General features: G+C 45.1%; 1 protein-coding gene across 1 annotated transcript in view; it reads right to left on the bottom strand.

The window, feature by feature from the left end:
• Positions 1-9566, bottom strand: part of map3k9 (mitogen-activated protein kinase kinase kinase 9) — a 57453-nt gene extending 47887 nt beyond the window's left edge. The window contains 2 exon segments of the mRNA XM_065003383.1: positions 312-529; positions 8804-9566. Of these exon segments, the coding sequence (XP_064859455.1) occupies positions 312-529; positions 8804-9236 (651 nt within the window). The 5' untranslated portion in view covers positions 9237-9566.
• Between the last annotated feature and the right edge of the window lie 16534 nt (positions 9567-26100).

The raw sequence follows: 26100 nt of genomic DNA, 5'->3' as shown, positions 1-26100 counted from the left end.
GATGTTGGGGTGATATAGCAGGATTCTTACCCCCAGTAGGGCCATGATATTGGAGTGATATAGCAGTATTCTTACCCCCAGTAGGGCCATGATGTTGGGGTGACATAGCAGGATTCTTACCCCCAGTAGGGCCATGATATTGGGGTGATATAGCAGGATTCTTACCCCCAGTAGGGCCATGAAATTGGGGTGATATAGCAGGATTCTTACCCCCAGTATGTCCATGCTATTGGGGTGATATTTTGGTGATATAGCAGGATTCTTAGCCCCAGTAGGGCCATGATATTGGGGTGATATAGCAGGATTCTTACCCCCAGTAGGGCCATGATATTGGGGTGGTGCAGCATTGCAAACAGCTTGGCCTCCTGACGAACGCTCTCTAGGATCTGTCCCTCCTCCTCATCGGGGTCCCGCCTCGCAGCCTTCACCGCCACCTCCGCCCCTCGCCACATGGCACGGTACACCTTCCCAAAACCACCCACCCCGATGATCTCCTCCAGGGTCAGCTCCGAGAAGTCAACCTCCAGAACTGAGGGAGAGAGGGAACAGGGTATGAGAGGGAACAGGGTATGAGAGGGAACAGGGTATGAGAGGGAACAGGGTATGAGAGGGAACAGTATTGTAATGTAGATATAACAGGCTACAGAACAAAAAGTGATTTTGGAATATATAGAGTGATATGAACAGGCCACAGAGACCCTATTCAATTGGTCAGGGAGAAATCCAAACCAGTCTAATTGGAGTTAATGACAGTGGAGGCAGAATCCTGATTTTACCTAAGCAGGAGAACAGAAGTAAGGATACATCAAAAATCGTGTAATAAAACCTATTGTCAACCTACAATATTATCATACATTATGAATACAGTTTAAACAGGTTTTTATACCAGTTTTCTGTATAAATAATAGCCTCTAAAATATATATATATAAACAGACTGGTTTTGTTGTCTTGGAAAGCTGTGAGTCCTATTATAGAATACATTATCAGTACTGGTTGTATTTACAGCTGGGTCTGTCCTGTCATCAACTGATGTCAACCAGTGTATTGATGTGGATGGACTCTGCATTGTTTCAATGGAATGTTGGCATATTGGCAGTTAAACATGTATAGAATCATCCCTTTAAAACCGGCAGGCTAGCTAACACACAAACGGTGCAGATAAAGATTCATTATTTTTACACCATATCTCATCACAGCACTGGCTGCCCATGGTTCACCAACTCCCTGACCAAAATGGCTGACCTTTATCCCATCGTAAGAAGGTTCATGTCCATTCTAGAATTCAAACTCCTAATTCCATGGAACAGACACTCCTGTCCACCAATGAGAGGAGATAATGAGGACGAAGAGGGGGTAAAGGATATAAAGATGACAGGGACAGGGTGGGACAGAGAACTTACATAGGACAGAGAGAGTCAACCTCTAGAACTGAAAGGAGAGAAGGAGGAACAGAGACCTATGCTGTACAGTATACAGTAGGACAGAGAGACAGAAACACTGAACCAAGAGACACTATTGGGCAGAGAGACAGAAAAAGAGTACAACGAGACAATACTGGACAGAGAGGGAGAAACAAGGATACCAAGAGACAATATTGGACAGAGAGAGAGAGAGAAACAGAGATACCAAGAGACAATATTGGACAGAGAGAGAAACAAGGATACCAAGAGACGATATTGGACAGAGAGAGAGAAACAGGGATACCAAGAGACAATATTGGACAGAGAGAGAGAGAGAGAAACAGAGATACCAAGAGACGATATTGGACAGAGAGAGAGCAATGAGAGACTAAAGGTAATGTAAAGGGCTATACAGACTGGCATGAACAGACATCCTCTATACAAAAACATAATTCAATGATTCATAACCATAAATTAGCTTCAATCAAACTCTTATATTTATTTACCTTTCTCACCAATGCACCTAGCCTGGTTCCAGGTCTGTTTGTGCTATCATATCAACTCCTTGCCGGCGTGACAAGGAGTGGCAAGTGGCATGATGGCCCAAACAGACTGGTACCCGGGTTACAATGCACCAGGAAATAATAAAGCTGAAGAATTGGGGCTCTATTCAGTCTGTAAAGCTGAAGACTTGGGGCTCTATTCAGTCTGTAAAGCTGAAGACTTGGGGCTCTATTCAGTCTGTAAAGCTGAAGACTTGGGGCTCTATTCAGTCTGTAAAGCTGAAGACTTAGGGCTCTATTCAGTCTGTAAAGCTGAAGACCTAGGGCTCTATTCAGTCTGTAAAGCTGAAGACTTAGGGCTCTATTCAGTCTGTAAAGCTGAAGACGTGGGGCTCTATTCAGTCTGTAAAGCTGAAGACTTAGGGCTCTATTCAGTCTGTAAAGCTGAAGACTTAGGGCTCTATTCAGTCTGTAAAGCTGAAGACTTGGGGCTCTATTCAGTCTGTAAAGCTGAAGACTTAGGGCTCTATTCAGTCTGTAAAGCTGAAGACTTGGGGCTCTATTCAGTCTGTAAAGCTGAAGACTTAGGGCTCTATTCAGTCTGTAAAGCTGAAGCGTTACAGATTCTGAGATAGAAATGCAGCGTTTACCATGAATGCTGCCTCCGCTAAAGAGGGAAAAACTGCCTTTAAATTTCAATCGTAACCTAGTGGTTAGAGCGTTGGACTAGTAACCGAAGGTTGCAAGTTCGAATCCCCGAGCTGACAAGGTACAAATCTGTCATTCTGCCCCTGAACAAGGCAGTTAACCCACTGTTCTTAGGCCGTCATTGAAAATAAGAATTTTCTTAACTGACTTGTCTAGTTAAATAAAGGTAAAATAATAAAAAATTAAAAAGCTGAACTTCCTGTGATACGGATCGAATAGAGCCCTTAAACTGTTTTCGTTAGTTGATGCACTACTTCTTCACATACAACAGAGTCTATGGGTGATGTAGGTACTGTATGTTGGTGGCAAACGTTGCCATTGTGAATCACTAACAGTCTGCTAAGCAGCCTTACTGACCTTGATAAATATTTCACTAGAGATGTTGTACAGTACGTGATGTGAAAGTAGGCCAGGAGCCATGCTGCCTCTGAAACATGGAGGATATGTCCCGAACCGTACCCTATCACCCATGTAGTGCACTACTTTTGACCAGGTCCCATAGGGCTCTAGTTAAAAGTAGTGCACTATATAGGGAATACCCAGCAAACAGGGAACATTCCCAGAACATTAGATTCCCATTAAGTTCTAGTTAGGGTTTTATTTAACATTAGGATGATAATGTCCCCAAAAAATGTAATTAACGTTTTTGAAAACAAAATATGTTTCATTTTTTAATTAAAAAAAATATTAAATATCCTGGGAATGTTCTCTTAACATTTACTAAAATGTTGTGCACAACATCTGTAACAACCATCTCAGAACTGGGAATTCTCCAGCTTCAGACGTAAGACAGAGACCACAGAGTAACAATAGACAGATACAGACCACAGAGTAACAGTAGACAGATACAGACCACAGAGTAACAGTAGACAGATACAGACCACAGAGTAACAGTAGACAGATACAGACCACAGAGTAACAGTAGACAGATACAGACCACAGAGTAACAGTAGACAGATACAGACCACAGAGTAACAGTAGACAGATACAGACCACAGAGTAACAGTAGACAGATACAGACCACAGAGTAACAGTAGACAGATACAGACCACAGAGTAACAGTAGACAGAGACTACAGAGTAACAGTAGATAGATACAGACCACAGAGTAACAGTAGACAGATACAGACCACAGAGTAACAGAGATACAGACCACAGAGTAACAGACAGACCACAGAGTAACAGTAGTAACACAGTAGACAGATACAGACCACAGAGTAACAGTAGACAGATACAGACCACAGAGTAACAGTAGACAGATACAGACCACAGAGTAACAGTAGACAGATACAGACCACAGACCACAGTAACAGTAGACAGATACAGACCACAGAGTAACAGTAGACAGATACAGACCACAGAGTAACAGTAGACAGATAGACCACAGAGTAACAGTAGACAGAGACACAGAGTAACAGTAGACAGATACAGACCACAGAGTAACAGTAGACAGATACAGACCACAGAGTAACAGTAGACAGATACAGACCACAGAGTAACAGTAGACAGATACAGACCACAGAGTAACAGTAGACAGATACAGACCACAGAGTAACAGTAGACAGATACAGACCACAGAGTAACAGAGTAACAGTAGATAGATACAGACCACAGAGTAACAGTAGACAGATACAGACCACAGAGTAACAGACAGATACAGACCACAGAGTAACAGTAGACAGATACAGACTACAGAGTAACAGTAGACAGATACAGACTACAGAGTAACAGTAGACAGATACAGACCACAGAGTAAGTAACAGAGACAGATACAGACCAGACAGAGATACAGACCACAGAGTAACAGTAGACACAGACCACAGTAACAGTAGACAGATACAGACCACAGAGTAACAGACAGAGACTACAGAGTAACAGTAGACAGATACAGACCACAGAGTAACAGTAGACAGATACAGACCAGAGTAACCAGAACAGACTACAGAGTAACAGTAGACAGATACAGACCACAGAGTAACAGTAGACAGATACAGACACAGAGTAACAGTAGACAGATACAGACCACAGAGTAACAGTAGACAGATACAGACCACAGAGTAACAGTAGACAGAGACTACAGAGTAACAGTAGACAGATAAGACAGTAACAGAGACAGATACAGACCACAGAGTAACAGTAGACAGATAACAGACCACAGAGTAACAGTAGACAGAGACCACAGAGTAACAGAGTAACAGAGACTACAGAGTAACAGTAGATAGATACAGACCACAGAGTAACAGTAGATAGATGCAGACCACAGAGTAACAGTAGACAGATACAGACCACAGAGTAACAGTAGACAGAGACTACAGAGTAACAGTAGATAGATACAGACCACAGAGTAACAGTAGATAGATACAGACAAACAGAGTAACAGTAGACAGATACAGACCACAGAGTAACAGTAGACAGATACAGACCACAGAGTAACAGTAGATAGATACAGACCACAGAGTAACAGTAGACAGATACAGACCACAGAGTAACAGTAGACAGATAACAGTAGACCACAGAGTAACAGTAGACAGATACAGACCACAGAGTAACAGTAGACAGATACAGACCACAGAGTAACAGTAGACAGATACAGACCACAGAGTAACAGACTAGACAGATAGACAGAGACTACATACAGACCACAGAGTAACAGATACAGACCAGATAGATAGATACAGACCACAGAGTAACAGTAGACAGATACAGAGTAACAGTAGACAGACCCACAGAGTAACAGTAGACAGAGACTAGACAGATACAGACCACAGAGTAACAGTAGACAGATACAGACCACAGAGTAACAGTAGATAGATACAGACCACAGAGTAACAGTAGACAGATACAGACCACAGAGTAACAGTAGACAGAGACCACAGAGTAACAGTAGACAGAGACTACAGAGTAACAGTAGATAGATACAGACCACAGAGTAACAGTAGACAGATACAGACCACAGAGTAACAGTAGACAGAGACTACAGAGTAACAGTAGATAGATACAGACCACAGAGTAACAGTAGACAGATACAGACCACAGAGTAACAGTAGACCAGAGACTACAGAGTAACAGTAGATAGATACAGACCACAGAGTAACAGTAGATAGATACAGATGTTTAACCTTGTCAGCTCAGGGATTCAATCTAGCAACCTTTCAGAGTAACCACTAGGCTTACTAGTCCAACGCCTCTAACCACTGGGCTACTGCCTCCCCCCTCTAACCACTAGGCTGCCTGCCTCCCCCTCTAACCACTGGGCTACCTGCCTCCCCCTCTAACCACTGGGCTACCTGCCTCCCCCAGTAGACTAACCACTGGGCTAACCTGCCTCCCCCTCTAACCACTGGGCTGCCTGCCTCCCCCTCTAACCACTAGGCTGCCTGCCTCCCCTCTAACCACTAACCACTAGGCTGCCTCCCCCTCTAACCACTAGCCTCCCCCCTCTAACCACTAGGCTGCCTGCCTCCCCCCCTCTAACCACTAGGCTGCCTGCCTCCCCTCTAACCACTAGGCTGCCTGCCTCCCCCTCTAACCACTAGGCTGCCTGCCTCCCCCTAGACTAACCACTAGGCTGCCTGCCTCCCCTCTAACCACTAGGCTGCCTGCCTCCCCCTCTAACCACTAGGCTGCCTGCCTCCCCCTCTAACCACTAGGCTGCCTGCCTCCCCCTCTAACCACTAGGCTGCCTGCCTCCCCTCTAACCACTAGGCTGCCTGCCTCCCCCTCTAACCACTAGGCTGCCTGCCTCCCCCTCTAACCACTAGGCTGCCTGCCTCCCCCTCTAACCACTAGGCTGCCTGCCTCCCCCTCTAACCACTAGGCTGCCTGCCTCCCCCTCTAACCACTAGGCTGCCTGCCTCCCCCTAACCACTAACCACCACTAGGCTGCCTGCCTCCCCCTCTAACCACTAGGCTGCCTGCCTCCCCCTCTAACCACTAGGCTGCCTGCCTCCCCCCTCTAACCACTAGGCTACCTGCCTCCCCCTCTAACCACTAGGCTGCCTCCCCCTCTAACCTGCCTCCCCCACTCTAACCACTAGGCTGCCTGCCTCCCCCCTCTAACCACTAGGCTGCCTGCCTCCCCTCTAACCACTCTAACCACTAACCACTAGCTGCCTGCCTCCCCCTCTAACCACTAGGCTGCCTGCCTCCCCCTCTAACCACTAGGCTGCCTGCCTCCCCCTCTAACCACTAGGCTGCCTGCCTCCCCCTCTAACCACTAGGCTGCCTGCCTCCCCCCCTCTAACCACTAGGCTGCCTGCCTCCCCCTCTAACCACTAGGCTACCTGCCTCCCCTCTAACCACTAGGCTGCCTGCCTCCCCCTCTAACCACTAGGCTGCCTGCCTCCCCCTCTAACCACTAGGCTGCCTGCCTCCCCCTCTAACCACTAGGCTGCCTGCCTCCCCCTCTAACCACTAGGCTGCCTGCCTCCCCTCTAACCACTAGGCTGCCTGCCTCCCCTCCCCCTCTAACCACTAGGCTGCCTGCCTCCCCCTCTAACCACTAGGCTGCCTGCCTCCCCCTCTAACCACTAGGCTGCCTGCCTCCCCCTCTAACCACTAGGCTGCCTGCCTCCCCTCTAACCACTAGGCTGCCTGCCTCCCCCCCTCTAACCACTAGGCTACCTGCCTCCCCCTCTAACCACTAGGCTGCCTGCCTCCCCCTCTAACCACTAGGCTGCCTGCCTCCCCCTCTAACCACTAGGCTGCCTGCCTCCCCTCCACTAACCACTAGGCTGCCTGCCTCCCACTCTAACCACTAGGCTGCCTGCCTCCCCCCTCTAACCACTAGGCTGCCTGCCTCCCCCTCTAACCACTAGGCTGCCTCCCCTCTAACCACTAGGCTGCCTGCCTCCCCCTCTAACCACTAGGCTGCCTGCCTCCCCCCTCTAACCACTAGGCTACCTGCCTCCCCCTCTAGGCTACCAACCACTAGGCTGCCTGCCTCCCCCTCTAACCACTAGGCTACCTGCCTCCCCTCTAACCACTAGGCTGCCTGCCTCCCCCTCTAACCACTAGGCTTCCTGCCTCCCCCTCTAACCACTAGGCTGCCTGCCTCCCCCCCCTCTCTAACCACTAGGCTGCCTGCCTCCCCCTCTAACCACTAGGCTGCCTGCCTCCCCCTCCCCCTCTAACCACTAGGCTGCCTGCCTCCCCCTCTAACCACTAGGCTGCCTGCCTCCCCCCTCTAACCACTAGGCTGCCTGCCTCCCCCTGCCTCTAACCACTAGGCTGCCTGCCTCCCCCTCTAACCACTAGGCTGCCTGCCTCCCCCTCTCTAACCACTAGGCTGCCTGCCTCCCCCCTCTAACCACTAGGCTTCCCTACGGGTTACATTTTGATACACTGCTTAATAGGGTTAAAGGTTCCCAAAGGCCATTTCTCCATGTTACAACTCTCATGTACGGAGTTGTAACACATCTCTGAACACCTGTGTTGTAAACGGAAGACACACTACAAACATGTGGTCACTGAAAGATACTGTCTGAAAGATACTGTCTGCTGCAGTATACGGTTAAGACCAGTTACAACCGTGTACAGTAAGTGTATATTTAGCATCTGCGTTTTTTTTGTTGTTTTTTTTGTTTGTTGATGTGACATAAAAGTAGAGTGATTTATATTTCTAGAAGCGCTGTTGAGAATCTTTTCACGTTTTTTTTAGATGGGGGTATTTTGATTGTTTTTGGCCTCCAGAGCCAATTTGCTTTTGAAACAGAAAATGTTTTAAGGTCCTTGGACTAAGGAGTAACGTTAAAACTCCTCTAGACCAAATATTAGGCTAGCTCAGCATAGCGGTACGTACCAGGGATGCTTCAAAGCTGTACGTACAGGGAGGGAAGAGCCGAGCGGCCCTGATATGATGTGCTAGGCGGGGTGTGTTGTACTGATAGTTATCTACAGCCTCTGGTGCAGGCCCAAGGCCTTGGTTGACAGAGAGAGTATAATATGCCAGTCATTATCACGGTCTCCCAGCTACAGATTCTAGACTGCCCGGTAGATAGATTGTAACCTCTATTGCTATCAGTGGTAGCCTATTGCACCGAGATGACATAGCAGTAAACCAGAGTGGCGGCTATTTTGTCGGAGTGGCCCGATAACCGGGATAAATGTGCAGGACAATGAAACATTGTAACATTGAACATGAGTAATAAACGACAATCTCTGGTATGCAGACGGTGGGGCTATGATACTCACGGTGTAGTGAAGGCACGGCGTAATCAGAGTACTCCTTCACTGACGTGTCTCTGTCCCGTATTTTCTCAGAGATTCCATTCCCAATACTGACATAATTACTGGGGAAAATGCCAACCCGATCCTCGATCAGCCCCGTCCACCAGCCCTCGTCCCCGGACACTAACGAGTCCTTCGACAGCACCTCCACCAGGTCACCCTTTCGCAGGCTGAGCTCGTCTTCCGCCCCAGCATCATAGTCGAACACAGCGGTCCAGTAGCCTGAGAGGTCCGGTCCTCCTGGGCCGCTAGCCTGAGCATCAACGCCGACAGTCCCGGCGACAGTGTCATTCTCCGGCCAGCAAAACGCTTCAGTTTCCAACCCATCTGGAGGAGAAGCCACGTACCTTCTGCTGGGACTCAGGTTGTTGTCAAAAGCGGGTTTGGAGGCATCCATTGAAGCGATCCATAGGGGCAACCTGGTCCTGGATTACAGGGTGCAGTCTGCGGAGCTCGTAGCCAACACCTGCACGCACCGGGACACGAGGATGGTCGCAGCACCTTGGGTACAAAGCCACCCCGGCCACCGTGAGAACTAAGCAGCCTAGTGGGCTAATCCCGGCGAAGCGTCGCTGCTGCTGAAAACAGCCTCACTTTGGTTTTTGCAGCATTCGTTAATCTCTGTAGTGGTACCTAGCTACCTGCAGGACTAAATCAAGAATCACAATTCCCATTTAGGAAATGACCAATTATGTTCCTCCTTTCCCACTTCCACTTTCCGTCGTTAATAATTCCCCTTGCTGTGTGCATGCGCTGTCAACCACCCTCTCGCTCTTCTTTATTCCCAGCCAGCCAAACGTGCCAACAGACGAATCATGCCTCCTGTCTCCTACGATATGATTGGCGCACGTCTGCATCAATCACGTGTTTACCTTGATCCTATAGCTTCAGGTTGTGTGTTGGACTGAGGTTGTGTGTGACAACCGTAATATAAGTATGTTGCGAAAACGCCTTACCGGACAGTGGGCAATATTAACAGGGTGTTTACAACAAGGCAAACAAGCAAACCCGCTACAATATTATAAACAACAACTTTAAAAACATTCAGCACCATGGACAGCAACGTCTTCAACAGAACGATGGGGGTAGCGGCCCACCCAGCCTGCTGGCTGCGGCTCAATGAGAGAAGACACCAGGCAGCACTTATGTTGGGCTGGTGTGCCATGCTGTAGGGACCGGGACGGGGACGGGGACAGGGGTAGCATCAACTCTGCTCGGTCGCTGATCTACGCGTCATAATCAGTAGGCTAGTTATTGATAATGCAATGCAATATGTAGATCGATGACCCTGTCTGCCATGGATGCTTATTGGGTCGTCGTCGTCCCCCCCCTTATTGGACCATTTTCAAATGCATACAAAGTCATTTGTAGATTATTTTTTGAAATACTGCCGTCTAACTCGTTGGTATGGTGCTGCAGTGTAGGCTAACATCATTTACAATAGATCTACTTAGTATAAAATATATATGCACCATAGATACAAACAAGGATCTTTCTAATTGTCTGCTTTATTATGTTGTTGCCCAAAATAAAAAAAAAACAATGTAAAATAAAATAAAAAGTGTCATGAAAATAATAAAATCAGTTAAGGTTAATTTCATGCATAATTACCTGAAATAAAATAAAATAAAAAAAATAGACATTTCATAGGAATTAAACAATAAAACAACAACCAATGATCAATAAATGAACAATCCAACTATTTGAAATATCAGTGACATTACGAGGGATAGCAAGGTGTTGTGACATTACCAGGGATAGCAAGGTGTTGTGTTGTTGTGACATTATGAGGGATAGCAAGGTGTTGTGTTGTTGTGACATTACCAGGGATAGCAAGGTGTTGTGTTGTTGTGACATTACCAGGGATAGCAAGGTGTTGTGTTGTTGTGACATTACCAGGGATAGCAAGGTGTTGTGTTGTTGTGACATTATGAGGGATAGCAAGGTGTTGTGTTGTTGTGACATTATGAGGGATAGCAAGGTGTTGTGTTGTTTGTTGTGACATTACCAGGGATAGCAAGTTGTGTTGTGTTGGGATGTGTGTTACCAGGGGATAGCAAGGTGTTGTGTTGTTGTGACATTACCAGGGATAGCAAGGTGTTGTGTTGTTGTGACATTACCAGGGATAGCAAGGTGTTGTGTTGTGTGACATGTGATAGCATGTTGTGTTGTTGTGACATTACCAGGGATAGCAAGGTGTTGTGTTGTTGTGACATTACCAGGGATAGCAAGGTGTTGTGTTGTTGTGACATTACCAGGGATAGCAAGGTGTTGTGTTGTTGTGACATTACCAGGGATAGCAAGGTGTTGTGTTGTTGTGACATTACCAGGGATAGCAAGGTGTTGTGTTGTTGTGACATTATGAGGGATAGCAAGGTGTTGTGTTGTTGTGACATTATGAGGGATAGCAAGGTGTTGTTGTTGTTGTGACATTATTATGGGATAGCAAGGTGTTGTGTTGTTGTGACATTACCAGGGATAGCAAGGTGTTGTGTTGTTGTGACATTACCAGGGATAGCAAGGTGTTGTGTTGTTGTGACATTACGAGGATAGTTGTGTTGGTGTTGTGTTGTTGTGACATTACCAGGGATAGCAAGGTGTTGTGTTGTTGTGACATTATGTTGTTGTGTTGTTGTGACATTATGAGGGATAGTAAGGTGTTGTGTTGTTGTGAGGGATAGCAAGGTGTTGTGTTGTTGTGACATTACCAGGGATAGCAAGGTGTTGTGTTGTTGTGACATTACCAGGGATAGCAAGGTGTTGTGTTGTTGTGACATTACCAGGGATGTTGTTGTGACATTACCAGGGATAGCAAGGTGTTGTGTTGTTGTGACATTATGAGGGATAGCAAGGTGTTGTGTTGTTGTGACATTATGAGGGATAGCAAGGTGTTGTGTTGTTGTGACATTACCAGGGATAGCAAGGTGTTGTGTTGTTGTGACATTATGAGGGATAGCAAGGTGTTGTGTTGTTGTGACATTACCAGGGATAGCAAGGTGTTGTGTTGGGATTGTGTGTTGTTGTGACATTACCAGGGATAGCAAGGTGTTGTGTTGTTGTGACATTATGAGGGATAGCAAGGTGTTGTGTTGTTGTGACATTATGAGGGATAGCAAGGTGTTGTGTTGTTGTGACATTACGAGGGATAGCAAGGTGTTGTGTTGTTGTGACATTACCAGGGATAGCAAGGTGTTGTGTTGTTGTGACATTACCAGGGATAGCAAGGTGTTGTGTTGTTGTGACATTACCAGGGATAGCAAGGTGTTGTGTTGTTGTGGGATAGCATGTATGTTGGTGACATTAGAGGGATAGCAAGGTGTTGTGTTGTTGTGACATGTTGTGTTGTTGTGACATTATGAGGGATAGCAAGGTGTTGTGTTGTTGTGACATTATGAGGGATAGCAAGGTGTTGTGTTGTTGTGACATTATGAGGGATAGCAAGGTGTTGTGTTGTTGTGACATTATGAGGGATAGCAAGGTGTTGTGTTGTTGTGACATTATGAGGGATAGCAAGGTGTTGTGTTGTTGTGACATTACGAGGGATAGCAAGGTGTTGTGTTGTTGTGAACATTACCAGGGATAGCAAGGTGTTGTGTTGTTGTGACATTATGAGGGATAGCAAGGTGTTGTGTTGTTGTGACATTACCAGGGATAGCAAGGTGTTGTGTTGTTGTGACATTACCAGGGATAGCAAGGTGTTGTGTTGTTGTGACATTATGAGGGATAGCAAGGTGTTGTGTTGTTGTGACATTACCAGGGATAGCAAGGTGTTGTGTTGTTGTGACATTAGGGATGAGGGATAGCAAGGTGTTGTGTTGTTGTGACATTATGAGGGATAGCAAGGTGTTGTGTTGTTGTGACATTACCAGGGATAGCAAGGTGTTGTGTTGTTGTGACATTACATTAGGGATAGCAAGGTGTTGTGTTGTTGTGACATTACCAGGGATAGGTGTTGTGTTGTTGTGACAAGAGTGTTGTGTTGTTGTGACATTATGAGGGATAGCAAGGTGTTGTGTTGTTGTGACATTACCAGGGATAGCAAGGTGTTGTGTTGTTGTGACATTACCAGGGATAGCAAGGTGTTGTGTTGTTGTGACATTACCAGGGATAGCAAGGTGTTGTGTTGTTGTGACATTACCAGGGATAGCAAGGTGTTGTGTTGTTGTGACATTATGAGGGATAGCAAGGTGTTGTGTTGTTGTGACATTATGAGGGATAGCAAGGTGTTGTGTTGTTGTGACATTATGAGGGATAGCAAGGTGTTGTGTTGTTGTGACATTATGAGGGATAGCAAGGTGTTGTGTTGTTGTGAGGGATAGCAAGGTGTTGTGTTGTTGTGACATTACGGGATAGCAAGGTGTTGTGTTGTTGTGACATTACCAGGGATAGCAAGGGTTGTGTTGTTTGTGACATTATGAGGGATAGCAAGGTGTTGTGTTGTTGTGACATTATGTGAAGTGTTGTGTTGTTGTGACCAGGGATAGCAAGGTGTTGTGTTGTTGTGACATTATGAGGGATAGCAAGGTGTTGTGTTGTTGTGACATTATGAGGGATAGCAAGGTGTTGTGTTGTTGTGACATTACGAGGGATAGCAAGGTGTTGTGTTGTTGTGACATTATGAGGGATAGCAAGGTGTTGTGTTGTTGTGACATTATGAGGGATAGCAAGGTGTTGTGTTGTTGTGACATTACGAGGGATAGCAAGGTGTTGTGTTGTTGTGACATTACCAGGGATAGCAAGGTGTTGTGTTGTTGTGACATTACGAGGGATAGCAAGGTGTTGTGTTGTTGTGACATTACGAGGGATAGCAAGGTGTTGTGTTGTTGTGACATTACGAGGGATAGCAAGGTGTTGTGTTGTTGTGACATTACATTATGAGGGATAGCAAGGTGTTGTGTTGTTGTGACATTACCAGGGATAGCAAGGTGTTGTGTTGTTGTGACATTATTAGGGATAGCAAGGTGTTGTGTTGTTGTGACATTATGAGGGATAGTTGGTGTTGTTGTTGTGACATTATGAGGGATAGCAAGGTGTTGTGTTGTTGTGACATTATGAGGGATAGATAGCAAGGTGTGTTGTGTTGTTGTGACATTACATTAGGGATAGCAAGGTGTTGTGTTGTTGTGACATTACATGAGGGATAGCAAGGTGTTGTGTTGTTGTGACATTACCAGGGATAGCAAGGTGTTGTGTTGTTGTGACATTACGAGGGATAGCAAGGTGTTGTGTTGTTGTGACATTATGAGGGATGTTGTGTTGTTGTGACATTATGAGGGATAGCAAGGTGTTGTGTTGTTGTGACATTATGAGGGATAGCAAGGTGTTGTGTTGTTGTGACATTATGAGGGATAGCAAGGTGTTGTGTTGTTGTGACATTATGAGGGATAGCAAGGTGTTGTGTTGTTGTGACATTACCAGGGATAGCAAGGTGTTGTGTTGTTGTGACATTACGAGGGATAGCAAGGTGTTGTGTTGTTGTGACATTATGAGGGATAGCAAGGTGTTGTGTTGTTGTGACATTACCAGGGATAGCAAGGTGTTGTGTTGTTGTGACATTATGAGGGATAGCAAGGTGTTGTGTTGTTGTGTAGCAAGGTGTTGTGTTGTTGTGACATTATGAGGGATAGCAAGGTGTTGTGTTGTTGTGACATTACGAGGGATAGCAAGGTGTTGTGTTGTTGTGACATTACGAGGGATAGCAAGGTGTTGTGTTGTTGTGACATTACCAGGGATAGCAAGGTGTTGTGTTGTTGTGACATTACGAGGGATAGCAAGGTGTTGTGTTGTTGTGACATTATGAGGATAGCAAGGTGTTGTGTTGTGTTGTTGTGACATTATGAGGGATAGCAAGGTGTTGTGTTGTTGTGACATTATGAGGGATAGATGTTGTGTTGTTGTGAGGGATAGCAAGGTGTTGTGTTGTTGTGACATTACCAGGGATAGCAAGGTGTTGTGTTGTTGTGACATTACCAGGGATAGCAAGGTGTTGTGTTGTTGTGACAGGGATAGCAAGGTGTTGTGTTGTTGTGACATTACGAGGGATAGCAAGGTGTTGTGTTGTTGTGACATTACGAGGGATAGCAAGGTGTTGTGTTGTTGTGACATTACCAGGGATAGCAAGGTGTTGTGTTGTTGTGACATTACGAGGGATAGCAAGGTGTTGTGTTGTTGTGACATTACCAGGGATAGCAAGGTGTTATGAGGGATAGCAAGGTGTGTTGTTGTGACATTATGAGGGATAGCAAGGTGTTGTGTTGTTGTGACATTACGAGGGATAGCAAGGTGTTGTGTTGTTGTGACATTACGAGGGATAGCAAGGTGTTGTGTTGGGATAGCAAGGTGTTGTGTTGTTGTGACATTACCAGGGATAGCAAGGTGTTGTGTTGTTGTGACATTACCAGGGATAGCAAGGTGTTGTGTTGTTGTGACATTATGAGGATAGCAAGGTGTTGTGTTGTTGTGACATTATGAGGGATAGCAAGGTGTTGTGTTGTTGTGACATTACCAGGGATAGCAAGGTGTTGTGTTGTTGTGACATTACATTAGGGATAGCAAGGTGTTGTGTTGTTGTGACATTATGAGGGATAGCAAGGTGTTGTGTTGTTGTGACATTATGAGGGATAGCAAGGTGTTGTGTTGTTGTGACATTACCAGGGATAGCAAGGTGTTGTGTTGTTGTGACATTACGAGGGATAGCAAGGTGTTGTGTTGTTGTGACATTAAGGTGTTGTGTTGTTGTGACATTACCAGGGATAGCAAGGTGTTGTGTTGTTGTGACATTATGAGGGATAGCAAGGTGTTGTGTTGTTGTGACATTAGCAAGAGGGATAGCAAGGTGTTGTGTTGTTGTGACATTATGAGGGATAGCAAGGTGTTGTGTTGTTGTGACATTACGAGGGATAGCAAGGTGTTGTGTTGTTGTGACATTATGAGGGATAGCAAGGTGTTGTGTTGTTGTGACATTATGAGGGATAGCAAGGTGTTGTGTTGTTGTGACATTACCAGGGATAGCAAGGTGTTGTGTTGTTGTGACATTACGAGGGATAGCAAGGTGTTGTGTTGTTGTGACATTACCAGGGATAGCAAGGTGTTGTGTTGTTGTGACATTATGAGGGATAGCAAGGTGTTGTGTTGTTGTGACATTATGAGGGATAGCAAGGTGTTGTGTTGTTGTGACATTACGAGGGATAGCAAGGTGTTGTGTTGTTGTGACATTATGAGGGATAGCAAGGTGTTGTGTTGTTGTGACATTACGAGGGATAGCAAGGTGTTGTGTTGTTGTGACATTATGAGGGATAGCAAGGTGTTGTGTTGTTGTGACATTACGAGGGATAGCAAGGTGTTGTGTTGTTGTGACATTACGAGGGATAGCAAGGTGTTGTGTTGTTGTGACATTATAGCAAGAGGGGATAGCAAGGTGTTGTGTTGTTGTGACATTACCAGGGATAGCAAGGTGTGTGTTGTTGTGACATTATGAGGGATAGCAAGGTGTTGTGTTGTTGTGACATTACGAGGGATAGCAAGGTGTTGTGTTGTTGTGACATTACCAGGGATAGCAAGGTGTTGTGTTGTTGTGATAGCAAGGTGTTGTGTTGTTGTGACATTACCAGGGATAGCAAGGTGTTGTGTTGTTGTGACATTATGAGGGATAGCAAGGTGTTGTGTTGTTGTGACATTACATTACCAGGGATAGCAAGGTGTTGTGTTGTTGTGACATTATGAGGGATAGCAAGGTGTTGTGTTGTTGTGAAGGTGTTGTGTTGTTGTGACATTATGAGGGATAGCAAGGTGTTGTGTTGTTGTGACATTACCAGGGATAGCAAGGTGTTGTGTTGTTGTGACATTATGAGGGATAGCAAGGTGTTGTGTTGTTGTGACATTACCAGGGATAGCAAGGTGTTGTGTTGTTGTGACATTACGAGGGATAGCAAGGTGTTGTGTTGTTGTGACATTACGAGGGATAGCAAGGTGTTGTGTTGTTGTGACATTATGAGGGATAGCAAGGTGTTGTGTTGTTGTGACATTACGAGGGATAGCAAGGTGTTGTGTTGTTGTGACATTACCAGGGATAGCAAGGTGTTGTGTTGTTGTGACATTATGAGGGATAGCAAGGTGTTGTGTTGTTGTGACATTATGAGGACATTAAGGTGTTGTGTTGTTGTGACATTATGAGGGATAGCAAGGTGTTGTTGTTGTGAACATTACCAGGGATAGCAAGGTGTTGTGTTGTTGTGACATTACCAGGGATAGCAAGGTGTTGTGTTGTTTACGAGTGACATTATGAGGGATAGCAAGGTGTTGTGTTGTTGTGACATTATTACCAGGGATAGCAAGGTGTTGTGTTGTTGTGACATTACCAGGGATAGCAAGGTGTTGTGTTGTTGTGACATTATAGAGGGATAGGGATAGCAAGGTGTTGTGTTGTTGTGAACATTACCAGGGATAGCAAGGTGTTGTGTTGTTGTGACATTATGAGGGATAGCAAGGTGTGTGTTGTTGTGAACATTACCAGGGATAGCAAGGTGTGTGTTGTTGTGACATTATGAGGGATAGCAAGGTGTTGTGTTGTTGTGACATTACGAGGGATAGTAAGGTGTTGTGTTGTTGTGACATTACCAGGGATAGCAAGGTGTTGTGTTGTTGTGACATTACCAGGGATAGCAAGGTGTTGTGTTGTTGTGACATTATGAGGGATAGCAAGGTGTTGTGTTGTTGTGACATTATGAGGGATAGCAAGGTGTTGTGTTGTTGTGACATTACCAGGGATAGCAAGGTGTTGTGTTGTTGTGACATTATGAGGGATAGCAAGGTGTTGTGTTGTTGTGACATTACCAGGGATAGCAAGGTGTTGTGTTGTTTATGTAGAAGGTGTTGTGTTACATGAGGGATAGCAAGGTGTTGTGTTGTTGTGACATTACCAGGGATAGCAAGGTGTTGTGTTGTTGTGACATTATGAGGGATAGGTGTTGTGTTGTTGTGACAAGGTGTTGTGTTGTTGTGACATTATGAGGGATAGCAAGGTGTTGTGTTGTTGTGACATTACGAGGGATAGCAAGGTGTTGTGTTGTTGTGACATTACCAGGGATAGCAAGGTGTTGTGTTGTTGTGACATTATGAGGGATAGCAAGGTGTTGTGTTGTTGTGACATTATGAGGGATAGCAAGGTGTTGTGTTGTTGTGACATTATGAGGGATAGCAAGGTGTTGTGTTGTTGTGACATTAGGGATAGCAAGGTGTTGGGATAGCAATAGGTGTTGTGTTGTTGTGACATTATGAGGGATAGCAAGGTGTTGTGTTGTTGTGACATTATGAGGGATAGAGGGATAGCAAGGTGTTGTGTTGTTGTGACATTATGAGGGATAGCAAGGTGTTGTGTTGTTGTGACATTACCAGGGATAGCAAGGTGTTGTGTTGTTGTGACATTATGAGGGATAGCAAGGTGTTGTGTTGTTGTGACATTACCAGGGATAGCAAGGTGTTGTGTTGTTGTGACATTACCAGGGATAGCAAGGTGTTGTGTTGTTGTGACATTACCAGGGATAGCAAGGTGTTGTGTTGTTGTGACATTATGAGGGATAGCAAGGTGTTGTGTTGTTGTGACATTATGAGGGATAGCAAGGTGTTGTGTTGTTGTGACATTACCAGGGATAGCAAGGTGTTGTGTTGTTGTGACATTACCAGGGATAGCAAGGTGTTGTGTTGTTGTGACATTACGAGGGATAGCAAGGTGTTGTGTTGTTGTGACATTACGAGGGATAGCAAGGTGTTGTGTTGTTGTGACATTATGAGGGATAGCAAGGTGTTGTGTTGTTGTGACATTACCAGGGATAGCAAGGTGTTGTGTTGTTGTGACATTATGAGGGATAGCAGGGTTGTTGTGATTAGCAAGGTGTTGTGTTGTTGTGACATTATGAGGGATAGCAAGGTGTTGTGTTGTTGTGACATTATGAGGGATAGCAAGGTGTTGTGTTGTTGTGAACATTACCAGGGATAGCAAGGTGTTGTGTTGTTGTGACATTATGAGGGATAGCAAGGTGTTGTGTTGTTGTGACATTATGAGGGATAGCAAGGTGTTGTGTTGTTGTGACATTATGAGGGATAGCAAGGTGTTGTGTTGTTGTGAACATTACCAGGGATAGCAAGGTGTTGTGTTGTTGTGACATTACCAGAGGGATAGCAAGGTGTTGTGTTGTTGTGACATTATGAGGGATAGCAAGGTGTTGTGTTGTTGTGACATTACGAGGGATAGCAAGGTGTTGTGTTGTTGTGACATTATGAGGGATAGCAAGGTGTTGTGTGACATTACCAGGGATAGCAAGGTGTTGTGTTGTTGTGACATTATGTTGTGTTGTGTTGTTGTGACATGTGAACATTACCAGGGATAGCAAGGTGTTGTGTTGTTGTGACATTACCAGGGATAGCAAGGTGTTGTGTTGTTGTGACATTACCAGGGATAGCAAGGTGTTGTGTTGTTGTGACATTATGAGGGATAGCAAGGTGTTGTGTTGTTGTGACATTATGAGGGATAGCAAGGTGTTGTGTTGTTGTGACATTATGAGGGATAGCAAGGTGTTGTGTTGTTGTGACATTACCAGGGATAGCAAGGTGTTGTGTTGTTGTGACATTACCAGGGATAGCAAGGTGTTGTGTTGTTGTGACATTATGAGGGATAGCAAGGTGTTGTGTTGTTGTGACATTACCAGGGATAGCAAGGTGTTGTGTTGTTGTGACATTATGAGGGATAGCAAGGTGTTGTGTTGTTGTGACATTATGAGGGATAGCAAGGTGTTGTGTTGTTGTGACATTATGAGGGATAGCAAGGTGTTGTGACATTATGAGGGATAGCAAGGTGTTGTGACATTATGAGGGATAGCAAGGTGTTGTGTTGTGGTGTTGTGACATTACCAGGGATAGCAAGGTGTTGTGTTGTTGTGACATTATGAGGGATAGCAAGGTGTTGTGTCTTTGTGACATTACGAGGGATAGCAAGGTGTTGTGTTGTTGTGACATTACGAGGATGTTGCAAGGTGTTGTGTTGTTGTGACATTACGAGGGATAGCAAGGTGTTGTGTTGTTGTGACATTATGAGGGATAGCAAGGTGTTGTGTTGTTGTGACATTATGAGGGATAGCAAGGTGTTGTGTTGTTGTGACATTACATTATGAGGGATAGCAAGGTGTTGTGTTGTTGTGACATTACAAGGGGATAGCAAGGTGTTGTGTTGTGTTGTGACATTATGAGGGATAGCAAGGTGTTGTGTTGTTGTGACATTACGAGGGATAGCAAGGTGTTGTGTTGTTGTGACATTATGAGGGATAGCAAGGTGTTGTGTTGTTGTGACATTACCAGGGATAGCAAGGTGTTGTGTTGTTGTGACATTATGAGGGATAGCAAGGTGTTGTGTTGTTGTGATAGCATTACGAGGGATAGCAAGGTGTTGTGTTGTTGTGACATTACGAGGGATAGCAAGGTGTTGTGTTGTTGTGACATTATGAGGGATAGCAAGGTGTTGTGTTGTTGTGACATTACCAGGGATAGCAAGGTGTTGTGTTGTTGTGACATTATGAGGGATAGCAAGGTGTTGTGTTGTTGTGACATTATGAGGGATAGCAAGGTGTTGTGTTATGTAGCAAGGTGTTGTGTTGTTGTGACATTACCAGGGATAGCAAGGTGTTGTGTTGTTGTGACATTATGAGGGATAGCAAGGTGTTGTGTTGTTGTGACATTATGAGGGATAGCAAGGTGTTGTGTTGTTGTGACATTACCAGGGATAGCAAGGTGTTGTGTTGTTGTGACATTATGAGGGATAGCAAGGTGTTGTGTTGTTGTGACATTATGAGGGATAGCAAGGTGTTGTGTTGTTGTGACATTATGAGGGATAGCAAGGTGTTGTGTTGTTGTGACATTACCAGGGATAGCAAGGTGAGGGATAGCAAGGTGTTGTGTTGTTGTGACATTATGAGGGATAGCAAGGTGTTGTGTTGTTGTGACATTATGAGGGATAGCAAGGTGTTGTGTTGTTGTGACATTATGAGGGATAGCAAGGTGTTGTGACATTACCAGGATAGCAAGGTGTTGTGACATTACGAGGGATAGCAAGGTGTTGTGTTGTTGTGACATTACCAGGGATAGCAAGGTGTTGTGTTGTTGTGACATTATGAGGGATAGCAAGGTGTTGTGTTGTTGTGACATTACGAGGGATAGCAAGGTGTTGTGTTGTTGTGACATTACCAGGGATAGCAAGGTGTTGTGTTGTTGTGACATTATGAGGGATAGCAAGGTGTTGTGTTGTTGTGACATTATGAGGGATAGCAAGGTGTTGTGTTGTTGTGACATTATGAGGGATAGCAAGGTGTTGTGTTGTTGTGACATTATGAGGGATAGCAAGGTGTTGTGTTGTTGTGACATTACCAGGGATAGCAAGGTGTTGTGTTGTTGTGACATTACGAGGGATAGCAAGGTGTTGTGTTGTTGTGACATTATGAGGGATAGCAAGGTGTTGTGTTGTTGTGACATTACGAGGGATAGCAAGGTGTTGTGTTGTTGTGACATTATGAGGGATAGCAAGGTGTTGTGTTGTTGTGACATTACGAGGGATAGCAAGGTGTTGTGTTGTTGTGACATTACGAGGGATAGCAAGGTGTTGTGTTGTTGTGACATTACGAGGGATAGCAAGGTGTTGTGTTGTTGTGACATTATGAGGGATAGCAAGGTGTTGTGTTGTTGTGACATTACCAGGGATAGCAAGGTGTTGTGTTGTTGTGACATTATGAGGGATAGCAAGGTGTTGTGTTGTTGTGACATTACCAGGGATAGCAAGGTGTTGTGTTGTTGTGACATTATGAGGGATAGCAAGGTGTTGTGTTGTTGTGACATTACCAGGGATAGCAAGGTGTTGTGTTGTGTTGTTGTGACTTTATGAGGGATAGCAAGGTGTTGTGTTGTTGTGACATTACCAGGGATAGCAAGGTGTTGTGTTGTTGTGACATTACCAGGGATAACAAGGTGTTGTGTTGTTGTGACATTATGAGGGATAGCAAGGTGTTGTGTTGTTGTGACATTACGAGGGATAGCAAGGTGTTGTGTTGTTGTGACATTACGAGGGATAGCAAGGTGTTGTGTTGTTGTGACATTATGAGGGATAGCAAGGTGTTGTGTTGTTGTGACATTACGAGGGATAGTAAGGTGTTGTGTTGTTGTGACATTACGAGGGATAGCAAGGTGTTGTGTTGTTGTGACATTACCAGGGATAGTAAGGTGTTGTGTTGTTGTGACATTACCAGGGATAGCAAGGTGTTGTGTTGTTGTGACATTACGAGGGATAGCAAGGTGTTGTGTTGTTGTGACATTACGAGGGATAGCAAGGTGTTGTGTTGTTGTGACATTACCAGGGATAACAAGGTGTTGTGTTGTTGTGAACATCTTAACTGTAATTCAATCAAATCCTGAAAGATGTTCCGGTACCATGGGTTGATTGGTTGGCACACTATAACCGTGGACAAACACATTGACAGGTACCAAATGGCGCCCTATTTCCTATGTAGTGCACTGCTTTTGACCAGGGTCATACTGTATATTAATTTAGTAGTGCACTAAATAGGGAATAGGGTGCCATGTGGGATGTCTTCTCTATCTTACAGACAGTAGATCTCTGTCAACCGTTCAACCTGCATAGCAGCTTTGATTGAATTCCATTGGTCATGACGCCTATGTTGTGATAAGACACAGCCAATAGGACGCTCCGGACAGCTTTCACATCAAGCCTCATTGGCATATTAAACGTTTCCATGGATACCGGCTCAGGTCAAGTCTGAGTGAATCAAAGTGTCAAAAAAAAAGAAGCACAAGAGTGAATATAAATCAAGCCTCTCCCTCACCAGTCAGGTTAACTTTACAGTCATTAACCAAGCCTCTCCCTCACCAGTCAGGTTAACTTTACAGTCATTAACCAAGCCTCTCTCTCACCAGTCAGGTTAACTTTACAGTCATTAACCAAGCCTCTCTCACCAGTCAGGTTAACTTTACAGTCATTAACCAAGCCTCTCTCTCACCAGTCAGGTTAACTTTACAGTCATTAACCAAGCCTCTCTCTCACCAGTCAGGTTAACTTTACAGTCATTAACCAAGCCTCTCCCTCACGAGTCAGGTTAACTTTACAGTCATTAACCAAGCCTCTCTCTCACCAGTCAGGTTAACTTTACAGTCATTAACCAAGCCTCTCTCTCACCAGTCAGGTTAACTTTACAGTCATTAACCAAGCCTCTCTCTCACCAGTCAGGTTAACTTTACAGTCATTAACCAAGCCTCTCTCTCACCAGTCAGGTTAACTTTACAATCAACAACCAAGCCTCTCCCTCACCAGTCAGGTTAACTTTACAGTCATTAACCAAGCCTCTCCCTCACCAGTCAGGTTAACTTTACAATCAACAACCAAGCCTCTCCCTCACCAGTCAGGTTAACTTTACAGTCATTAACCAAGCCTCTCTCTCACCAGTCAGGTTAACTTTACAATCATTAACCAAGCCTCTCTCTCACCAGTCAGGTTAACTTTACAATCATTAACCAAGCCTCTCTCATCAGTCAGGTTAACTTTACAGTCATTAACCAAGCCTCTCCCTCACCAGTCAGGTTAACTTTACAGTCATTAACCAAGCCTCTCTCATCAGTCAGGTTAACTTTACAGTCATTAACCAAGCCTCTCTCTCACCAGTCAGGTTAACTTTACAATCATTAACCAAGCCTCTCTCTCACCAGTCAGGTTAACTTTACAATCAACAACCAAGCCTCTCTCTCACCAGTCAGGTTAACTTCAGAGTCCTCTACAGTATAGTGCCCTACTGTTGACCAGAGTCCTATACAGTATAGTGCCCTACTGTTGACCAGAGTCCTATACAGTATAGTGCCCTACTGTTGACCAGAGTCCTATACAGTATAGTGCCCTACTGTTGACCAGAGTCCTTTACAGTATAGTGCCCTACTGTTGACCAGAGTCCTACAGTATAGTGCCCTACTGTTGACCAGAGTCCTTTACAGTATAGTGCCCTACTGTTGACCAGAGTCCTATACAGTATAGTGCCCTACTGTTGACCAGAGTCCTATACAGTATAGTGCCCTACTGTTGACCAGAGTCCTATACAGTATAGTGCCCTACTGTTGACCAGAGTCCTTTACAGTATAGTGCCCTACTGTTGACCAGAGTCCTCTACAGTATAGTGCCCTACTGTTGACCAGAGTCCTCTACAGTATAGTGCCCTACTGTTGACCAGAGTCCTGTTGACTACAGTATAGTGCCCTACTGTTGACCAGAGTCCTATACAGTATAGTGCCCTACTGTTGACCAGAGTCCTATACAGTATAGTGCCCTACTGTTGACCAGAGTCCTATACAGTATAGTGCCCTACTGTTGACCAGTCCTATACAGTATAGTGCCCTACTGTTGACCTTTGTGTTGTTGTGACAGAGTCCTATACAGTATAGTGCCCTACTGTTGACCAGAGTCCTATACAGTATAGTGCCCTACTGTTGACCAGAGTCCTCTACAGTATAGTGCCCTACTGTTGACCAGAGTCCTATACAGTATAGTGCCCTACTGTTGACCAGAGTCCTTTACAGTATAGTGCCCTACTGTTGACCAGAGTCCTCTACAGTATAGTGCCCTACTGTTGACCAGAGTCCTTTGACAGTATACAGTATAGTGCCCTACTGTTGACCAGAGTCCTATACAGTATAGTGCCCTACTGTTGACCAGAGTCCTATACAGTATAGTGCCCTACTGTTGACCAGAGTCCTATACAGTATAGTGCCCTACTGTTGACCAGACCTAGTATAGTCCTACTACAGTATAGTATAGTGCCCTACTGTTGACCAGAGTCCTATACAGTATAGTGCCCTACTGTTGACCAGAGTCCTATACAGTATAGTGCCCTACTGTTGACCAGAGTCCTCTCCCCTACTGTTGACAGTATAGTATAGTGCCCTACTGTTGACCAGAGTCCTATACAGTATAGTGCCCTACTGTTGACCAGAGTCCTCTACAGTATAGTGCCCTACTGTTGACCAGAGTCCTCTACAGTATAGTGCCCTACTGTTGACCAGAGTCCTCTACAGTATAGTTACTGTTGACCAGAGTCCTCTACAGTATAGTGCCCTACTGTTGACCAGAGTCCTCTACAGTATAGTGCCCTACTGTTGACCAGAGTCCTCTACAGTATAGTGCCCTACTGTTGACCAGAGTCCTAGAGTCCCTACTGTTGACCAGTCCTATACAGTATAGTGCCCTACTGTTGACCAGAGTCCTATACAGTATAGTGCCCTACTGTTGACCAGAGTCCTCTACAGTATAGTGCCCTACTGTTGACCAGTCCTATACAGTATAGTGCCCTACTGTTGACCAGAGTCCTATACAGTATAGTGCCCTACTGTTGACCAGAGTCCTATACAGTATAGTGCCCTACTGTTGACCAGAGTCCTATACAGTATAGTGCCCTACTGTTGACCAGAGTCCTATACAGTATAGTGCCCTACTGTTGATAGTGCCCAGAGTCCTATACAGTATAGTGCCCTACTGTTGACCAGAGTCCTATACAGTATAGTGCCCTACTGTTGACCAGAGTCCTATACAGTATAGTGCCCTACTGTTGACCAGAGTCCTCTACAGTATAGTGCCCTACTGTTGACCAGAGTCCTATACAGTATAGTGCCCTACTGTTGACCAGTATAGTGCCTACTGTTGACCAGTCCTATACAGTATAGTGCCCTACTGTTGACCAGAGTCCTATACAGTATAGTGCCCTACTGTTGACCAGAGTCCTATAGTGCCCTACTGTTGACAGTATAGTGCCCTACTGTTGACCAGAGTCCTATACAGTATAGTGCCCTACTGTTGACCAGAGTCCTCTACAGTATAGTGCCCTACTGTGACCAGAGTCCTCTACAGTATAGTGCCCTACTGTTGACCAGAGTCCTCTACAGTATAGTGCCCTACTGTTGACCAGAGTCCTATACAGTATAGTGCCCTACTGTTGACCAGAGTCCTATACAGTATAGTGCCCTACTGTTGACCAGAGTCCTCTACAGTATAGTGCCCTACTGTTGACCAGAGTCCCTACTGTTGACAGTCCTCTATATAGTGCCCTACTGTTGACCAGAGTCCTCTACCCTAGTTGATAGTGCCCTACTGTTGACCAGAGTCCTATACAGTATAGTGCCCTACTGTTGACCAGAGTCCTATACAGTATAGTGCCCTACTGTTGACCAGTCCT

This window comes from Oncorhynchus nerka, linkage group LG18 (genome assembly GCF_034236695.1).
Source record: "Oncorhynchus nerka isolate Pitt River linkage group LG18, Oner_Uvic_2.0, whole genome shotgun sequence".
Lineage (NCBI taxonomy): Eukaryota > Metazoa > Chordata > Actinopteri > Salmoniformes > Salmonidae > Oncorhynchus > Oncorhynchus nerka.
This window is presented reverse-complemented; position numbering and strand designations above follow the sequence as displayed.